At 38.1% G+C, this 13,254-nt stretch overlaps 1 protein-coding gene across 1 annotated transcript; it reads right to left on the minus strand.

The window, feature by feature from the left end:
• Nucleotides 1-460: 460 nt before the first annotated feature.
• LOC118800146 lies at nucleotides 461-12,232 on the minus strand. Its single transcript, XM_036560308.1, has 9 exons — nucleotides 12,123-12,232; nucleotides 6,203-6,454; nucleotides 4,014-4,295; nucleotides 3,424-3,453; nucleotides 3,286-3,330; nucleotides 2,843-2,947; nucleotides 2,572-2,622; nucleotides 2,159-2,199; nucleotides 461-705 (listed from the first exon to the last, which is right to left on the minus strand). Exons 1-9 carry the CDS (start codon nucleotides 12,190-12,192, stop codon nucleotides 538-540), a joined length of 1,044 nt encoding a protein of 347 aa, XP_036416201.1. The 5' UTR covers nucleotides 12,193-12,232; the 3' UTR covers nucleotides 461-537.
• Between the last annotated feature and the right edge of the window lie 1,022 nt (nucleotides 12,233-13,254).

Below are 13,254 nucleotides of genomic sequence, written 5' to 3' on the forward strand. Positions count from 1 at the left end.
TTTGAGAAAGAGCTGGTTGGATCTAGAGTCTCTGAGTAATTGATGAGTTTGAGAAAGCTGGTTGGATCTAGAGTCTCTGAGTAATTGATGTGTTTGATAGAGAGCTGGTTGAATCTAGAGTCTCTGAGTAATTGATCTGTTTGATAGAGAGCTGGTTGAATCTAGAGTCTCTGAGTAATTGATGAGTTTGAGAGAGAGCTGGTTGGATCTAGAGTCTATGAGTAATTGATGAGTTTGAGAGAGAGCTGGTTGGATCTAGAGTCTCTGAGTAATTGATGAGTTTGAGAGAGAGCTGGTTGGATCTGGAGTCTCTGAGTAATTGATCTGTTTGATAGAGAGCTGGTTGGATCTGGAGTCTCTGAGTAATTGATCTGTTTGATAGAGAGCTGGTTGGATCTGGAGTCTCTGAGTAATTGATCTGTTTGATAGAGAGCTGGTTGGATCTGGAGTCTCTGAGTAATTGATCTGTTTGATAGAGAGCTGGTTGGATCTGGAGTCTCTGAGTAATTGATGTGTTTGGTAGAGAGCTGGTTGGATCTAGAGTCTATGAGTAATTGATGAGTTGGGTAGAGGGCTGGCTGGACCATGCAGCAGTGTGGAGTAGATGACCTGCTGCCCACTGTTCTGTGTCCATCCTCTGGCTCTCCAGTTCTGCCGTCCCAGTGACGCGTACTGGATCTCACAGTGGTTTGTCAGAGGCACAGACTGAAAGGAGAACAATGTACACACACATAAAAACACTCTGACTCACTGATCCCTCTAACTAAACAGTGTGATGCATTACAGGTTAAATTATTGTAATTATCTTACAGTTACTGATGTAATCAGAATTTTGTCACTTTAATTATCCATATGTCTCTAAAGCCCTGTTGAAACTGCTAATAGTTATTGAACATTGATGGTGTATCTTTCAAAGTATTTTTATTTGGTAGGTAACTAATCTAAACATATTCTCTTGATAGTAAAAGGTAACTGTATTCTGAATACTACACTCTTAATGATGGTTCTTCAAGGGTTCTTTAGTAACGAATACGGTTCTATATACAACCATGAACACTCAAAGAACCCTTTCTGCGAAAAAAGTGTTCTTTCAGATTGATGGAGAATGTGCTGTAGATGGTTCTACATAGAGCCTTTTTAAAATATAAAAATATATATCACCAAAACGTGTTCTTCAATTGTTATTATGTCAAGCTTGTAACAATAGAAAAACTCTTTTGGGTGCCATATAGAACCATTTTCAAAAAGGTTCTATATGTGTATATGTAGAACCTTCTACAGCACATTCCCCATTAATTATGGAAAGGGTTCTTTGAGTGTTCATGGTTCTATATATAACCATTTTCCTCACTAAAGAAACCTTGAAGCACCATAATTCTAAGTGTGTGACTTTACAAAACGTAGCTTTTGCCTGAATACAGGTACTTCATATCTGTATTAGAATACATATTCACAATACTTGTATAAAGTTACATCCCAACCCTGTACATGATTTCCTACTGTCACACTTAATGAGCTCATTATTTCTTCTAGAGCTGTTATAATCAACCATCTGATTCACCTGTAACTGTATGGTGTCCAGTTCTCTATTTGCCTCTGGATTGTCAGTCTATTGAACTGAACTTAAGCTGGTATAGCATGTTAATTGATAGCCAGTTAGTTCCCCAGGGTGGGTGGTAGGGGGTATCAGCTGCCTCCTGCTGGTCAAGGCTGGTGTAGTAAATGAGAATTTGAGAATTTTTTTGACAGCTGAAATTGTAGTGATGCTTGTTTTTGGTGTGTTATTAAACTTACATCTTACCGTTTAGGGCTTCCCTACCACGCAGAGGTAATAGGTATGAAAAGGTCTTAACAGGTGATTTCACCTGTTCTTTAACGATCAAGCATGTGCTGACGTCAGTTCAGCTCCCAGCTGCTCATACAACAGAATTCATCAGTATATGAGGGCCAGTTTGATCTGCAGTGCTACTCTGAGGCCTTTACCTCTTCATAATCCCAGGCTTATTACATTCTAATGCTCATTATTCAGTAACTAAATGGAAACCAATGCAAACTGACTGAGCTGTTTTTCAGTAATAGGAGTGAGGAATGGAAGCTCAGACCTGCTGGCAGCTCCTGGCCACATGAAGAGTATTGAGGCAGGTGAGGATAGACTTACATGTTCCTCATCACTGGGGCTCTTTTTCGGACCTGCTAGAACTGCAGGACACACAAACACAAACATTTGTATCATACCAACCAAATCACAACTGCATCTGTCCATCCATAATGAACTAATCTCTGGAACAACACCTGGGCATCTCCAGTCAGCCTGAAACTCATGAGCTTCCACTTTCTTTCATTATATAGTTTCAGTCATGTACACCTGACATTCAGACACATCAGCTTCTTTCTTCCCCATCTGCTGTTCTTTGTAAAAGGCCCATATCTTATGACTTCTTTGTATGTGTACAGTAGGAAAAGCTCACTGCGACATGCATGTCAGACTGGAATCATGGTATGAAACAATGTGAAAGAATTTTAATGTGAATGTATTATGCTGTAAAGGAGGATGACAATAAGGTTTTTTACCTCGACCTGAAGTCTTCTTCAGCTGCAGCTCAGTCTCCTCCTGCCTGGGTGCTGAAAAACACCATTAAAACAGCTGTGAGGACAATTCATGTCCACTAGGTGGTGCTAATGTCCATCATTACTGAAGCTCAGGGTCTCACATGCTGATGCTGTGCTGTAGGACAAGATGTCCTTTTACAGAGAATGAATTTGAGTGTTTGACTTTTCAATAATTTCTTAAACAGCATTTGTGCTTTAATAAAATCATTGTTCCTGTTATTAAATACGTTACCTGGATCTTTTCTTCTGCTTCTAAACTTCAGACAGAGAATGACAGAGAGCAGAGTGACCACAACCACGGCCAGCACAGTGAACGCCAGGAAAAGAACCAGCATCGCTGATACATACACACAATAACAACAACAATATAAACACCTGATTACATTTACAAGGAGCAACTACATCATGAATATTTAACAAGGCCAATCTTAAAGGGGAATTCCACCATTTTTCAACATTGGAAAAATGGAAAAGTTTTCTTTAGGGACTGTGAGGGAGCTTTTAGAGGTGGACGTCTGGTTCCTATCACCACCACTGAGAACGATTCTGACTGTGTCAGTTTCTCTAGAACAGAGCGTTTCACACCAAACCACTCTGAACGACTCTGTTTACATCTAATTATGCAGAAATCATCAGTCATCATCAGAGTTCCCCTTTTTATGAGACCTACTGTACCATTTTCAGGCATTTGGGGGACGTTATTTTCTACTTCTGTAGAATCTGGAAGATAAAATAACACTATTCTCAGACAGATTACTAAAAATGATAATTTCTTAATGTGTACATATCTAAAAATAGAACCAGCTTCATTACCTGTTGTAGTGGTCTGGAATGTTTCACTCTCTGTAGATTTGAACAGAGTTAAGAGTTCATATGCACATGCAGAACTGTAATTTTCTATTGTATGCAGTGACCACTAAACAACAGCAGGACATAAAACACCATGGCTATTTTAAATTATATCTTTAAAAGCATATAAAGCTCAAAGGTTTGCAATCAGTGTTTTGATTGGGTGGAAAATAAATATATAAAGCTTATCAAATATGCTAGTTTTGTGCAACTTCACAGGTTTATAAAATTACAAATAATAATAAAAATTACAATAATAAATATGAAACTCTAAAAAAAGAAACGTGAGATAAATGGTACAATGACTGCATGAAGTTATGTGTTCTATTTCAAAAGTGACAATTAAATCTTGAGACAGCTAACTTCCTAAAAAAAAATCTATATTTATTGCAAAAGTTTGAACACCCCAGTCAAATTACAGATTGTGTTGGTTTTCTAAGTTAAAATAAGTAACATGTTGTCTAAAGAGAACACATTTAAATATGGTATTTTCTCAAAATTTTAGTGCATAGTTTCTATTTATTTGCTGAGTTTATATATATCCGTGTGTATACCTGTTTGGATGACCATAACAGAAGCGACCTCGTGGCCGTTGCACAGGTAGATGCCGGAGTCAGACAGCTGCAGGTTGTCGATGTTCAGGTGGTTGTACGTGTGAAAGAACCTGCTGTCTGGATCTTCTCTCTCCTGCTTCACTGTCCCGTTCCTAAACTTGGTGGAGATGTACTCTCGCTTTGAGGCTGCTGTGTGTTTATAGGCCCATCTCTGCTTGGGCTTCCCAGAGAACGAACAAGGCAGGTACAGAGTACTGCCCTCATAAACCACGAAGCTGTCACCTGCAGACGAGAAGAGAGAAAAAGAAAACAGTATACAAATTACAAGAGCGCCCTCTAGTGGAATGTGCATGAAGTGTTAACCATTAAATCAAACAATTTTAACATAACTAACAATATCTGAAAGCTAAGGGCCATGCTAATGGACATATTAGCTTTCAGTCATTGCTTTTCCACATTAACATTGCTCAGCTGAACTGTGTTTCTTAAATCAGTCTGGAATTAAAGAGATCTGGCCGACTGTGTACAAGAAAAATGGTGAAAGTCAAAAGTTCTCAGCCCTGTTGTCTGTCTCACAGAGCAGGATTGCATTTACAGCATTTGGCAGACGCTCTTATCCAGAGTGACTTACAGTTTGATCATTTTACACAGATAGGTAAAGGTAGTGTTAGGAGTCTTGCCCAAGGACTCTTATTGGTGTAGTGTAGGGTGTTTACCCAGGAGGGGAACTGAACGCCAGTCTACAGCATAGAAGGCAGAAGTGTTACCCATTACACTATACCAACCACGGTAGCCAGCTTACTGTAAGCTTAGTTCAGTCCAAACCTGTATTTTAGGGCTACATCACCATGGTAACTTATACTGCAGGGCTAAGGCCTAATTCACACATACTACTGTGTGGCGTGAGCATCGCAGAAAGTCTTGTTTTTCATTTCGGCACCTATGTTAACTGCTCAGTTCTTTCACACAGGCTGTGCGTGCGAAGTGGCAGAGCATCCCAGATGCTGCACTGAAGCGGCTTGGTGTTTTGAGAAAAGACCAGGCGCTGTTTTTTTCCATGCACCACACCTGTCACACAGCAAAATAATGAAAATTAACAGAAAACTGTATGAAAAACTGAAACTATTATATTTAAATACTAGTTAAACATTCTATGCTGCAGACAGATTTTCTGGTTGGTCTACCAGGCCTGAAACTTTTCAGAAGTCAGAATGCTGTCGAGGATAAACTAACATACCATGCACTTTTATAAATGACATTTTTATTGAGCAGAGTGACTAATTTGACTATTCATTAGTCTGGGAAAAGGAATGTCTGTGTAATTTTCTCACTGCTCCACTCCATTCGAGCTGTAGTGCTCAAACATGTTTTAGTCCAGGATTTTGGATCATAAACAGCTCATGAAGCAAGCAAGGTGAGCTCCTGACCAATCAGGGAGTGAAGGAGGTGAACGCCGCTGGTCCTTTTCTTTGCGAAAAATATTGCTTTTTAACGGAAAATACATATCAAGAATGCCAAGAAATTATTATTTAAATAAGCACTAATATGGTGGCAGTGATGACCAACTTACTACAATTGTCAGTGCTTTACGTTCTATATATTTACATAGTCCGATTTTTCCTTCTTTGAAGAATAAGCCACTGGACACCTCCTAACGTTTCGCATGATAGGCTGTTCACCATGATTTAATTTTTTCATCTCCCGTTAAGGCACTTTTTAGAGAAACAAGGTTTCCTTCTGCCAGCGATGGTGTTTTCCCTGCTATAACACAGCCAATCCAAATCAGTCACTTATTAACAAGCTTTTGCTGAGTGGGAAAATGCTAAGACGTTCTGGGCAGGGACTACCAGGACTACCAGGACTACAGTTAGGACCCACTGCACTGAACCATTTTTCTTCTACACAAAGTAAAAAAATGGTCTTGTTTGTATAAATGAATGAAAAGTGATATGTACTTAGTTTGGGCTCTAGTTTTCCATGATCATGAGCTGCATAAGTACTGTTAGGTTAAACCTTCCTCTTCACTGCTGTCTAAACAATGATTCTACTAGAGGGCGCTCTAAACGTCCTCTGTTTTACGTAAATGTCTGATAAAATTATTTTTTAAATGGCATATTGGGTAATCATCATATCCGCTCTCGGGTTGTACAGCTAATTTGATTCTCTAATTCCTACTGATAGTTCTGTACCCGTGAGTATGATGACCTCCGCCACCAGCCGGCCGTTGCAGTAGTACCGTCCACGGTCCGACTTCTCCAGCTGTCTGATGTAGAGCGTTCCGTCTGGGAGGAGCTGGTATTTGGTCCGGTCCAGCGGAGACTCTCTGCTCATGTGTTTAGTGGCATTGATCTTCACGATTTCATGTGTCCACTCCACATCTGAACCACGTCTGCACGCCAGGAACAGGAAGTGCTCCTCAGGCACATAGACTACAGAAGCCCCTAAGAGCAAAAGAATGGAACATACTTCAAAATACAACAGCAAATTTAGAAACATAACAACAAATGCAAAATCATAACAGCAAATCCCAAAACACTGAAGCAGGTCCAAAAACACCACAGCAAATCCTGAAATACTGCAGCAAGTCTAAAAGCGCCACAGCAAATAAAAAAAAACACTGAAGCAATTCCAAAAGAAACAACAAGAAATCCAAAAACATGACGGCAAATCCAAAATCAAAATAGCAAATCCAAAAACCACAGCAGCATGAAGAAGAATCACTGAGAGGAACCAAGACTCAAAACGAGAAACTCCTAAAGAACATGATAAAGAACAATTGAGAGGAACCAAGACACAAAAAGATGAATCTCTCCAAGAGCATGAAGAAGAACCACTGAAAGGAACCAAGACACAAAAAGATGAATCTCTCCAAGAACATGAAGAAGAACCACTGAGTGGAACCAAGACTCAAAAGTGGAGTTAGAGGAATTCTGTGGGCAAGTCCTTCTAAGCCTTAAGAGAAGCCCTAATGATTTTCAGAGACTAAAAAAATTCTCTATAATTTTTTAGTTTTTAATATTTAATATTTAATAGAATCTTCTGGAAGTTCAAGATATGTTACATAAAAGCTCAAATAAATGCTACTGTCTGTTACAAACTTCAGTTAAAACATATACAATGTCTTTTGGAAGGTTTTGGTCTTCATGGGCCAAACTGAAGGCCTCGCTGTGACAGTCCCTGATTTGCCAGCAGGAAGATCACTTGTATTAACCAAATATGCCATTGAGCATGTTTATGAATATGTTTCAAAATCAAAAACATTAATGTAGTGTTGATTGTCATGGCAGCAGGTCATTTAAGAAAAACAGGAAGTGTCATTAGCTCTATAGTTAGATCTTCAGCTCAACATTTCCACTGTAAAGCCACCTTCCATTTTACCCATTCACCTACTCCTCTGGTGCAGCACTTACCACCCAGTTCACAGCTTTGATAAAATCAGTCCTGAAGACTAAAACAAACTCAAACTGTTCAGTTCAGAACAGAAAACCACACTGCAGACTTTCAGTGGAAGGGAAAAGAATAAAAATAGTAAAGAGAAAATCTCACTGCAAACCATAAAGCAACCTACTCTGTCTGACATATTTCTCCCACAGACATAAGTGTACAAACCTCAGTTCCAAAACAGTTGGGACAGCATGTGAAATACAAATAGAAACAGAAGGCAGCAATTTGCAAATCCACTTTAGACATGTATTAATGCAAATAGAGTACAAAAAATAAGATATTTAAGTTTTAATTTATCAATTCATTTTTTTTTTTGTTTTGTTTTGTTTTGTTATACACTCATTCTAAAATGCAAAAGATTCCAAAAAGTTAGGACAGGAGCAGTTTAAGACTATGATATTTTCAGAAAGCATTTTAAACAGGATAGTTGGAGGCTCACCACTTTGCCAAGAAATAGGTCAACAGATGATCCAACAGTTTAAGAACAAATGCAAGTTAAGCACAGTGGAAACCATATATCAACAACATCCAGAAACACTGCTGACTTCTCTGGGCTCAAGCTTCTCTGAAATTGACTGATGCTCAATGGAAATGTGTATTGTGGTCTGAGGAGTCAACTTTTCAGATTGTATATGGAAATGATGGACACTGTGTTCTCTGGACCAAAGAAGGGAAGGATCATCTTGATGGTTACTAGTGTAAAGTTTAAAGCCAGGGCCTGTCATGGTATGGGCTACATGCACATCTGTGAAGGCATCATTAATACTAAAAGCTACATGCACATTTTGGAGCAACATATGTTGCCCTCTGGTTAATGGGCCCAGTTTTTTAATGCCCTCTTAAACTCACCACTCAGTTATTTATCACGCCTAAGTACACAAGTGCCAACTCACGGCACAAGGGGAGGAACGCGCTTGCCATTGGCAAATTAGCCTCAATGTGCTAATCGGCTAGCCATGCAAACTTTGTGATGGAAAAGTTTTCAGTTCAAAAATAACACTGTACTTTGATGGTCCACTGTAGATTCTTTGTACATGCTCAGTCTATTTTTAAGTAACGTTCAACTAAAATTCTATTAAATGCAACTGAACTTCACCAGAGAGATTGCTAATAATTTAAGTATGTGTAGAGCATCTATAGGGAACCATCAAAATAAAGCGGGACCCAAAAAAACTGCTAAAAATAAAATGGTTCATCCAATAAATGTCACTTGAGCAATTAAAGCAATGTAACAGTCCGTAAGATGGTGCTGGGGATTCCCCCAAAGCAAAATGGCAAGGCCAAGTGGATAAAAGGCGGAAATTTAAATTACTGGTACAGCTGCCTATAGATGTTCCACCAGTACCAGTTGACCTACAGATGCAGCAAAACAGAATTTTCTTAAGGAAAACAATGAGTTGACCAGCATTTTTCAGATATAGGATTTGTATTGTTTGGCAAATTCAGTGGAAAACCTCCAGGCTTTCTAAACCTTCAGTGAAGCCCTTATCTAATAAAATTCACCTAAGCCAATGAAGTAATAGAATAGACTTTAAGATGGTATTGCCCAAAAGGGAAATGGTCAGGCCAAGTGGACATGGGCATCTTGAAGCCAGTATTAAAATGAACGGCATGTCTTTTACAGGGACATCTGTAGTTATTTCATGAGGACAGGATCTAAAACTTAAAGATTCCCCCAAAGGCAAATAGCGAGGCCAAGTGGACAAAGTCATGTCAGAACCAGTACTGAAATGGGTAATGCATCTTTTTCAGGGACATCCATCCAAGCCACATTCTAGTTAACTTACATCATCTGCTTTGACTGGTACTTTCTGGCTGGTCACTGAACATTACATTGGCTACAGCTGCTGTGGACTTTCAGGAGAACTTGAACATGAACATAAATAACTGACCTTGTTTTCTAGAACAATTTATTATAAACACCAGCATACCCTTATGAATACATATCCGGCTGCTGTTCAGTAGAACAGTCAGATGTACCGCAAGCTTTCAGTGAAAGAGAAAAGCTCACCACAGACTCTGAACCACAGCCACAGCACAGGAAGCGTGCTGTATTTAGAGAAAAGCGTTCTATCTGGCCTATGTCACTTTCACACACACTGTTATATGCAAACATTTGTGCACCACTGGTGAAATGATTTTGTTAATTGTCTATGTGAAAAAAACTGGCATCCTCTGCATAGACACACTTCTGCACATTTTACTGCACATTCACTGTTTATACACTGAATTAAACATATTGGAAAAAAAAAACATAAAATGTGGCCCGTGCAAAATTAAGCTCAGCAAATAAGTAGAAATTTAAGGGAATACACTTAAAAGCCATGTTTAAGTGTGCTTCCTGTAGAAGGTGTGTTAACGTTGTCATAGAGGTGAGTTTTTATGCTAACATTTTGTCCTAGTTTTGACATTTATGAAGACTTAGCTCTAAGTCATGGTTCTCCACTGCTGTATACTATAATTAGGGTCCTACCAAATTCATCACAGACCATGAAATGAGCCTTTCCCCATTTAATAGACAGATTATCATGAAATGCAGTGAAATTTGAAATTTCAGCGAGTTGTGCCCAAACTGGACTGTGCAGAGTTAAACATCAGTGCTCTTCTCTTGTTTTCTTGAATTCAGATCAGTCATGAGAACATCATACAAACTGGGTAGCAGCCAGATCCCTGAAAGCTGGGTGCGTTTTTGACCCTAAATAAGTTCTAATTTCAGTAGTGGATTTAAATTTATCACTATTCACTGACAAAAACATAAGATTATCTATAAACACATCTCACAAGAGGCAGACACGACATGACCAGTGTTATGTTTTTGAAAGTCATTTGAGTCAAGGCTCCTACATGTAGCTAAACTAGAATGGTGCTGGCCATCAATCCTAATGTGGAGAGAACCATGTCAAAACAAAATTTGAAAATGTGCAAAAATGGAAAAAGCCTGAAATTTAAAAAAAAAAACCCACCCAAATATTGCAAAAAGAGTTTTTACGCTAAGACGCAGCGGAAAAGTTAGAATATTGCTAAAGCCAAAATGCAAAAAGGGTGATGAAAAGGGTCTTTTTGAATAAATGATGATGTATCAGGCCGTAATTAAGAAACGATTCTTTCCTGCTGAAATTTCATAAATGTGTATAACATTTGCAAAATGTTTGAATGCAAACCCAGCTACAGAACATGAAGCCTTGCACCATCGCCAGACATTCAGTGCTCACAATATAACCATTATGGCTGCCTGTTTGCTGTGAATGGTGGGGCTATGAAATGATGTGAACAATAAGTATTATTTAATAAGCGCCATGAAACATAGCATTTCTCTCATAAAATCCATGAAATCTGAGATTTTTGAGTATAACTACAACATTATGAGAGAGAGAGAGAGAGAGAGAGAGACAGAGAGAGAGTAGGATGCATGATGGGCTATGAAATTTATGTAATCACACTATATCAAATAAAAGCAAATCTACTACATGAAAAATCACTTATTAGAGAAACCCAATCCAAACTCAAGGGTCAATGAACTCAGCCCAAAATCTCATTTTTGTTGGGCCCCCTTAAACTCAGAGTATCAGACCTCTAACACAGGCAGACAGATAGACAGACAGACAGACAGACAGACAGACAGACAGACAGACATGTCGTGCTGTGTGAGTTTCCTGTGTGTCTCATGGTTCTCCTTTATCAGGAGGAAGAGGACACACAGAGGCCTAACAATAACGCTCACCACTCACAGTCAGAGTGAGTCAAACCTCCCACCAGCCCACTTTAGCTACTGCTGCTTTTATAACTCTGTTCTCTCACCACTCGGACGCCTGGGTGGGTGGTAGATACAGGGGTCCTTATTTGTTCTAACAAGTGGTTGTACCACCACATTATATATATATATATATATATATATATATATATATATATATATATATATATATATATATATATATATATATGGGAGTCAATATTAAAACACAGTAATAATAAACACACAATAATAGGAATATTGTGCATATCATAGCATAGGGATTTAGTTTTGCCATTTTTCGTTTTTTTCTTTCGATTGTGTCACTAAAAGTCTTATATATTGATATATATGATAAATATGATGGGAATCCAAATCATAATAATTAATGATTAAGAAGAAAAAAGAAAGGACTACAAAAAAACTGTGATGTCATAAATCAACCAACACTCAATGTACAGTGAAGAAGCGTTGAAAATGATCTTAGGAAAGTGTAGCGCTCCTTTCTTTCATCATAATAGACTTTAACTACACAACACAACAATGTAGCTTGGTGTTAAAATGCAATTGACAGCTCTGTAATAATCATTATCTGACAGCACATTTGCAACTGAGCTACATACTTTTTTTGAACCCCCAAATATCTTCTTTAATTTCAAAAATGTAGGGCGATACAGATACTCAAATAATTGTTTTAATAACCCAGTTCCCTTAACAGATTGACCTGACCAAAAAACAGCCCTGAATAAGAGGAAGCTGGTCTAAGACCAGTTCGCTCTTCTCCATAAGAACCTCTTATGTGGCTTCAGAAGGACAAATGCTGATCCTAGATCAGTTTTATCTCTCACGTGCCCAAAACTCTCTAGATGTTGGATCTCAGTAATCACACTGTGCTCTTCCTGTGGATGGTGATAGTAGAAGGTCTCTCAGCTTACCCATGATGGCTTCATTAGTGTGGAGTAAATAGATAAAAACCCATGTCCAGGTCAGCAGGAGGTTTTTCATGGTGGACGTTCATACGACTGACTCCCTTCTTCCCTGTTCTTTCAGAGCTTCCTGCTCAAACCCATCATGTGTCTGTGTATGTGCATAGTATCATACCCGGGACTGTGAGAGCTGCACTTGGCATCAGGAATAAATTATGAGGCTTTACTTCACACAGTTACTAGAAGACCCTCTAGATCTGCTGACACCCTTGAGAAAAATGTTTATTATGGAATAATTGTCCTTTATATAATATTATTTGGCCTCAATTTTTTAATGTCAGATCAAGTGGATCAACACACAGATGTTATTTTTCATAGCATCTTTTGCCAAACACTGAACACTATACTATACTATACTATACTGTATTGAATTAGATTGTACTACAAAAGACCATACTATACTATACCATCTTAGAACATATTAAAAATAGACTATGCCATAGTATACTATACCATACTACAATATACTATACTATACTATATTTTATCATGAGACTATACTACTATAGACTATACTATGCAACCTTATATTAAAATATATATTAAATATATATTAAAATAGACTATGCTATACTATAGTATACTACAATAGAATGTACTTTCTCATTAGACTGCACTACAAGAGACTATACTATATATGATACTACACTGTAATATCTGTAATAGACTGTGCAATAGTATACTAAACCATACTACATTAAACTACACATTAGACTACACTATACCACATTACACTAAACTACAGTAGACTATACTATACCACTTCAGACTGTACAATAGACTATGTTATACATTACTACATTAAACTAAACTACCATATACTACACTATACTATACTATACTACGACATTAGAGTGTGCTGCAATAGACTATACTACACCATAGTGGACTATACTCCATTAGACTATGTTAGAATATACTATGCTATACCACATTAGATTATACTACATTTGCGAAGAGTTTGCAACTCATTTTCAAAATAAAATAGCCTTGATAAAACAGAGCATAGCTCAGCCCGCTGGAGTTCCTATAAGCTTCCTGATAAGCCAGCTACATCAGTAATGCCATCTTTCTCTTTTAT

Source organism: Colossoma macropomum, unplaced genomic scaffold (genome assembly GCF_904425465.1).
Source record: "Colossoma macropomum unplaced genomic scaffold, Colossoma_macropomum, whole genome shotgun sequence".
NCBI lineage: Eukaryota > Metazoa > Chordata > Actinopteri > Characiformes > Serrasalmidae > Colossoma > Colossoma macropomum.

Excerpts from the sequence above, each read along its gene's own strand:
- LOC118800146 (XM_036560308.1), bottom strand. The coding sequence starts at position 12,192 with ATGAAAAACCTCCTGCTGACCTGGACATGGGTTTTTATCTATTTACTC. Across the intron at positions 6,455-12,122 it reads CACTAATGAAGCCATCATGG|GGGCTTCTGTAGTCTATGTG; the intron begins GTAAGCTGAGAG and ends TTTTGCTCTTAG. Across the intron at positions 2,948-3,285 it reads CCCCCAAATGCCTGAAAATG|CGATGCTGGTTCTTTTCCTG; the intron begins GTACAGTAGGTC and ends TGTATGTATCAG.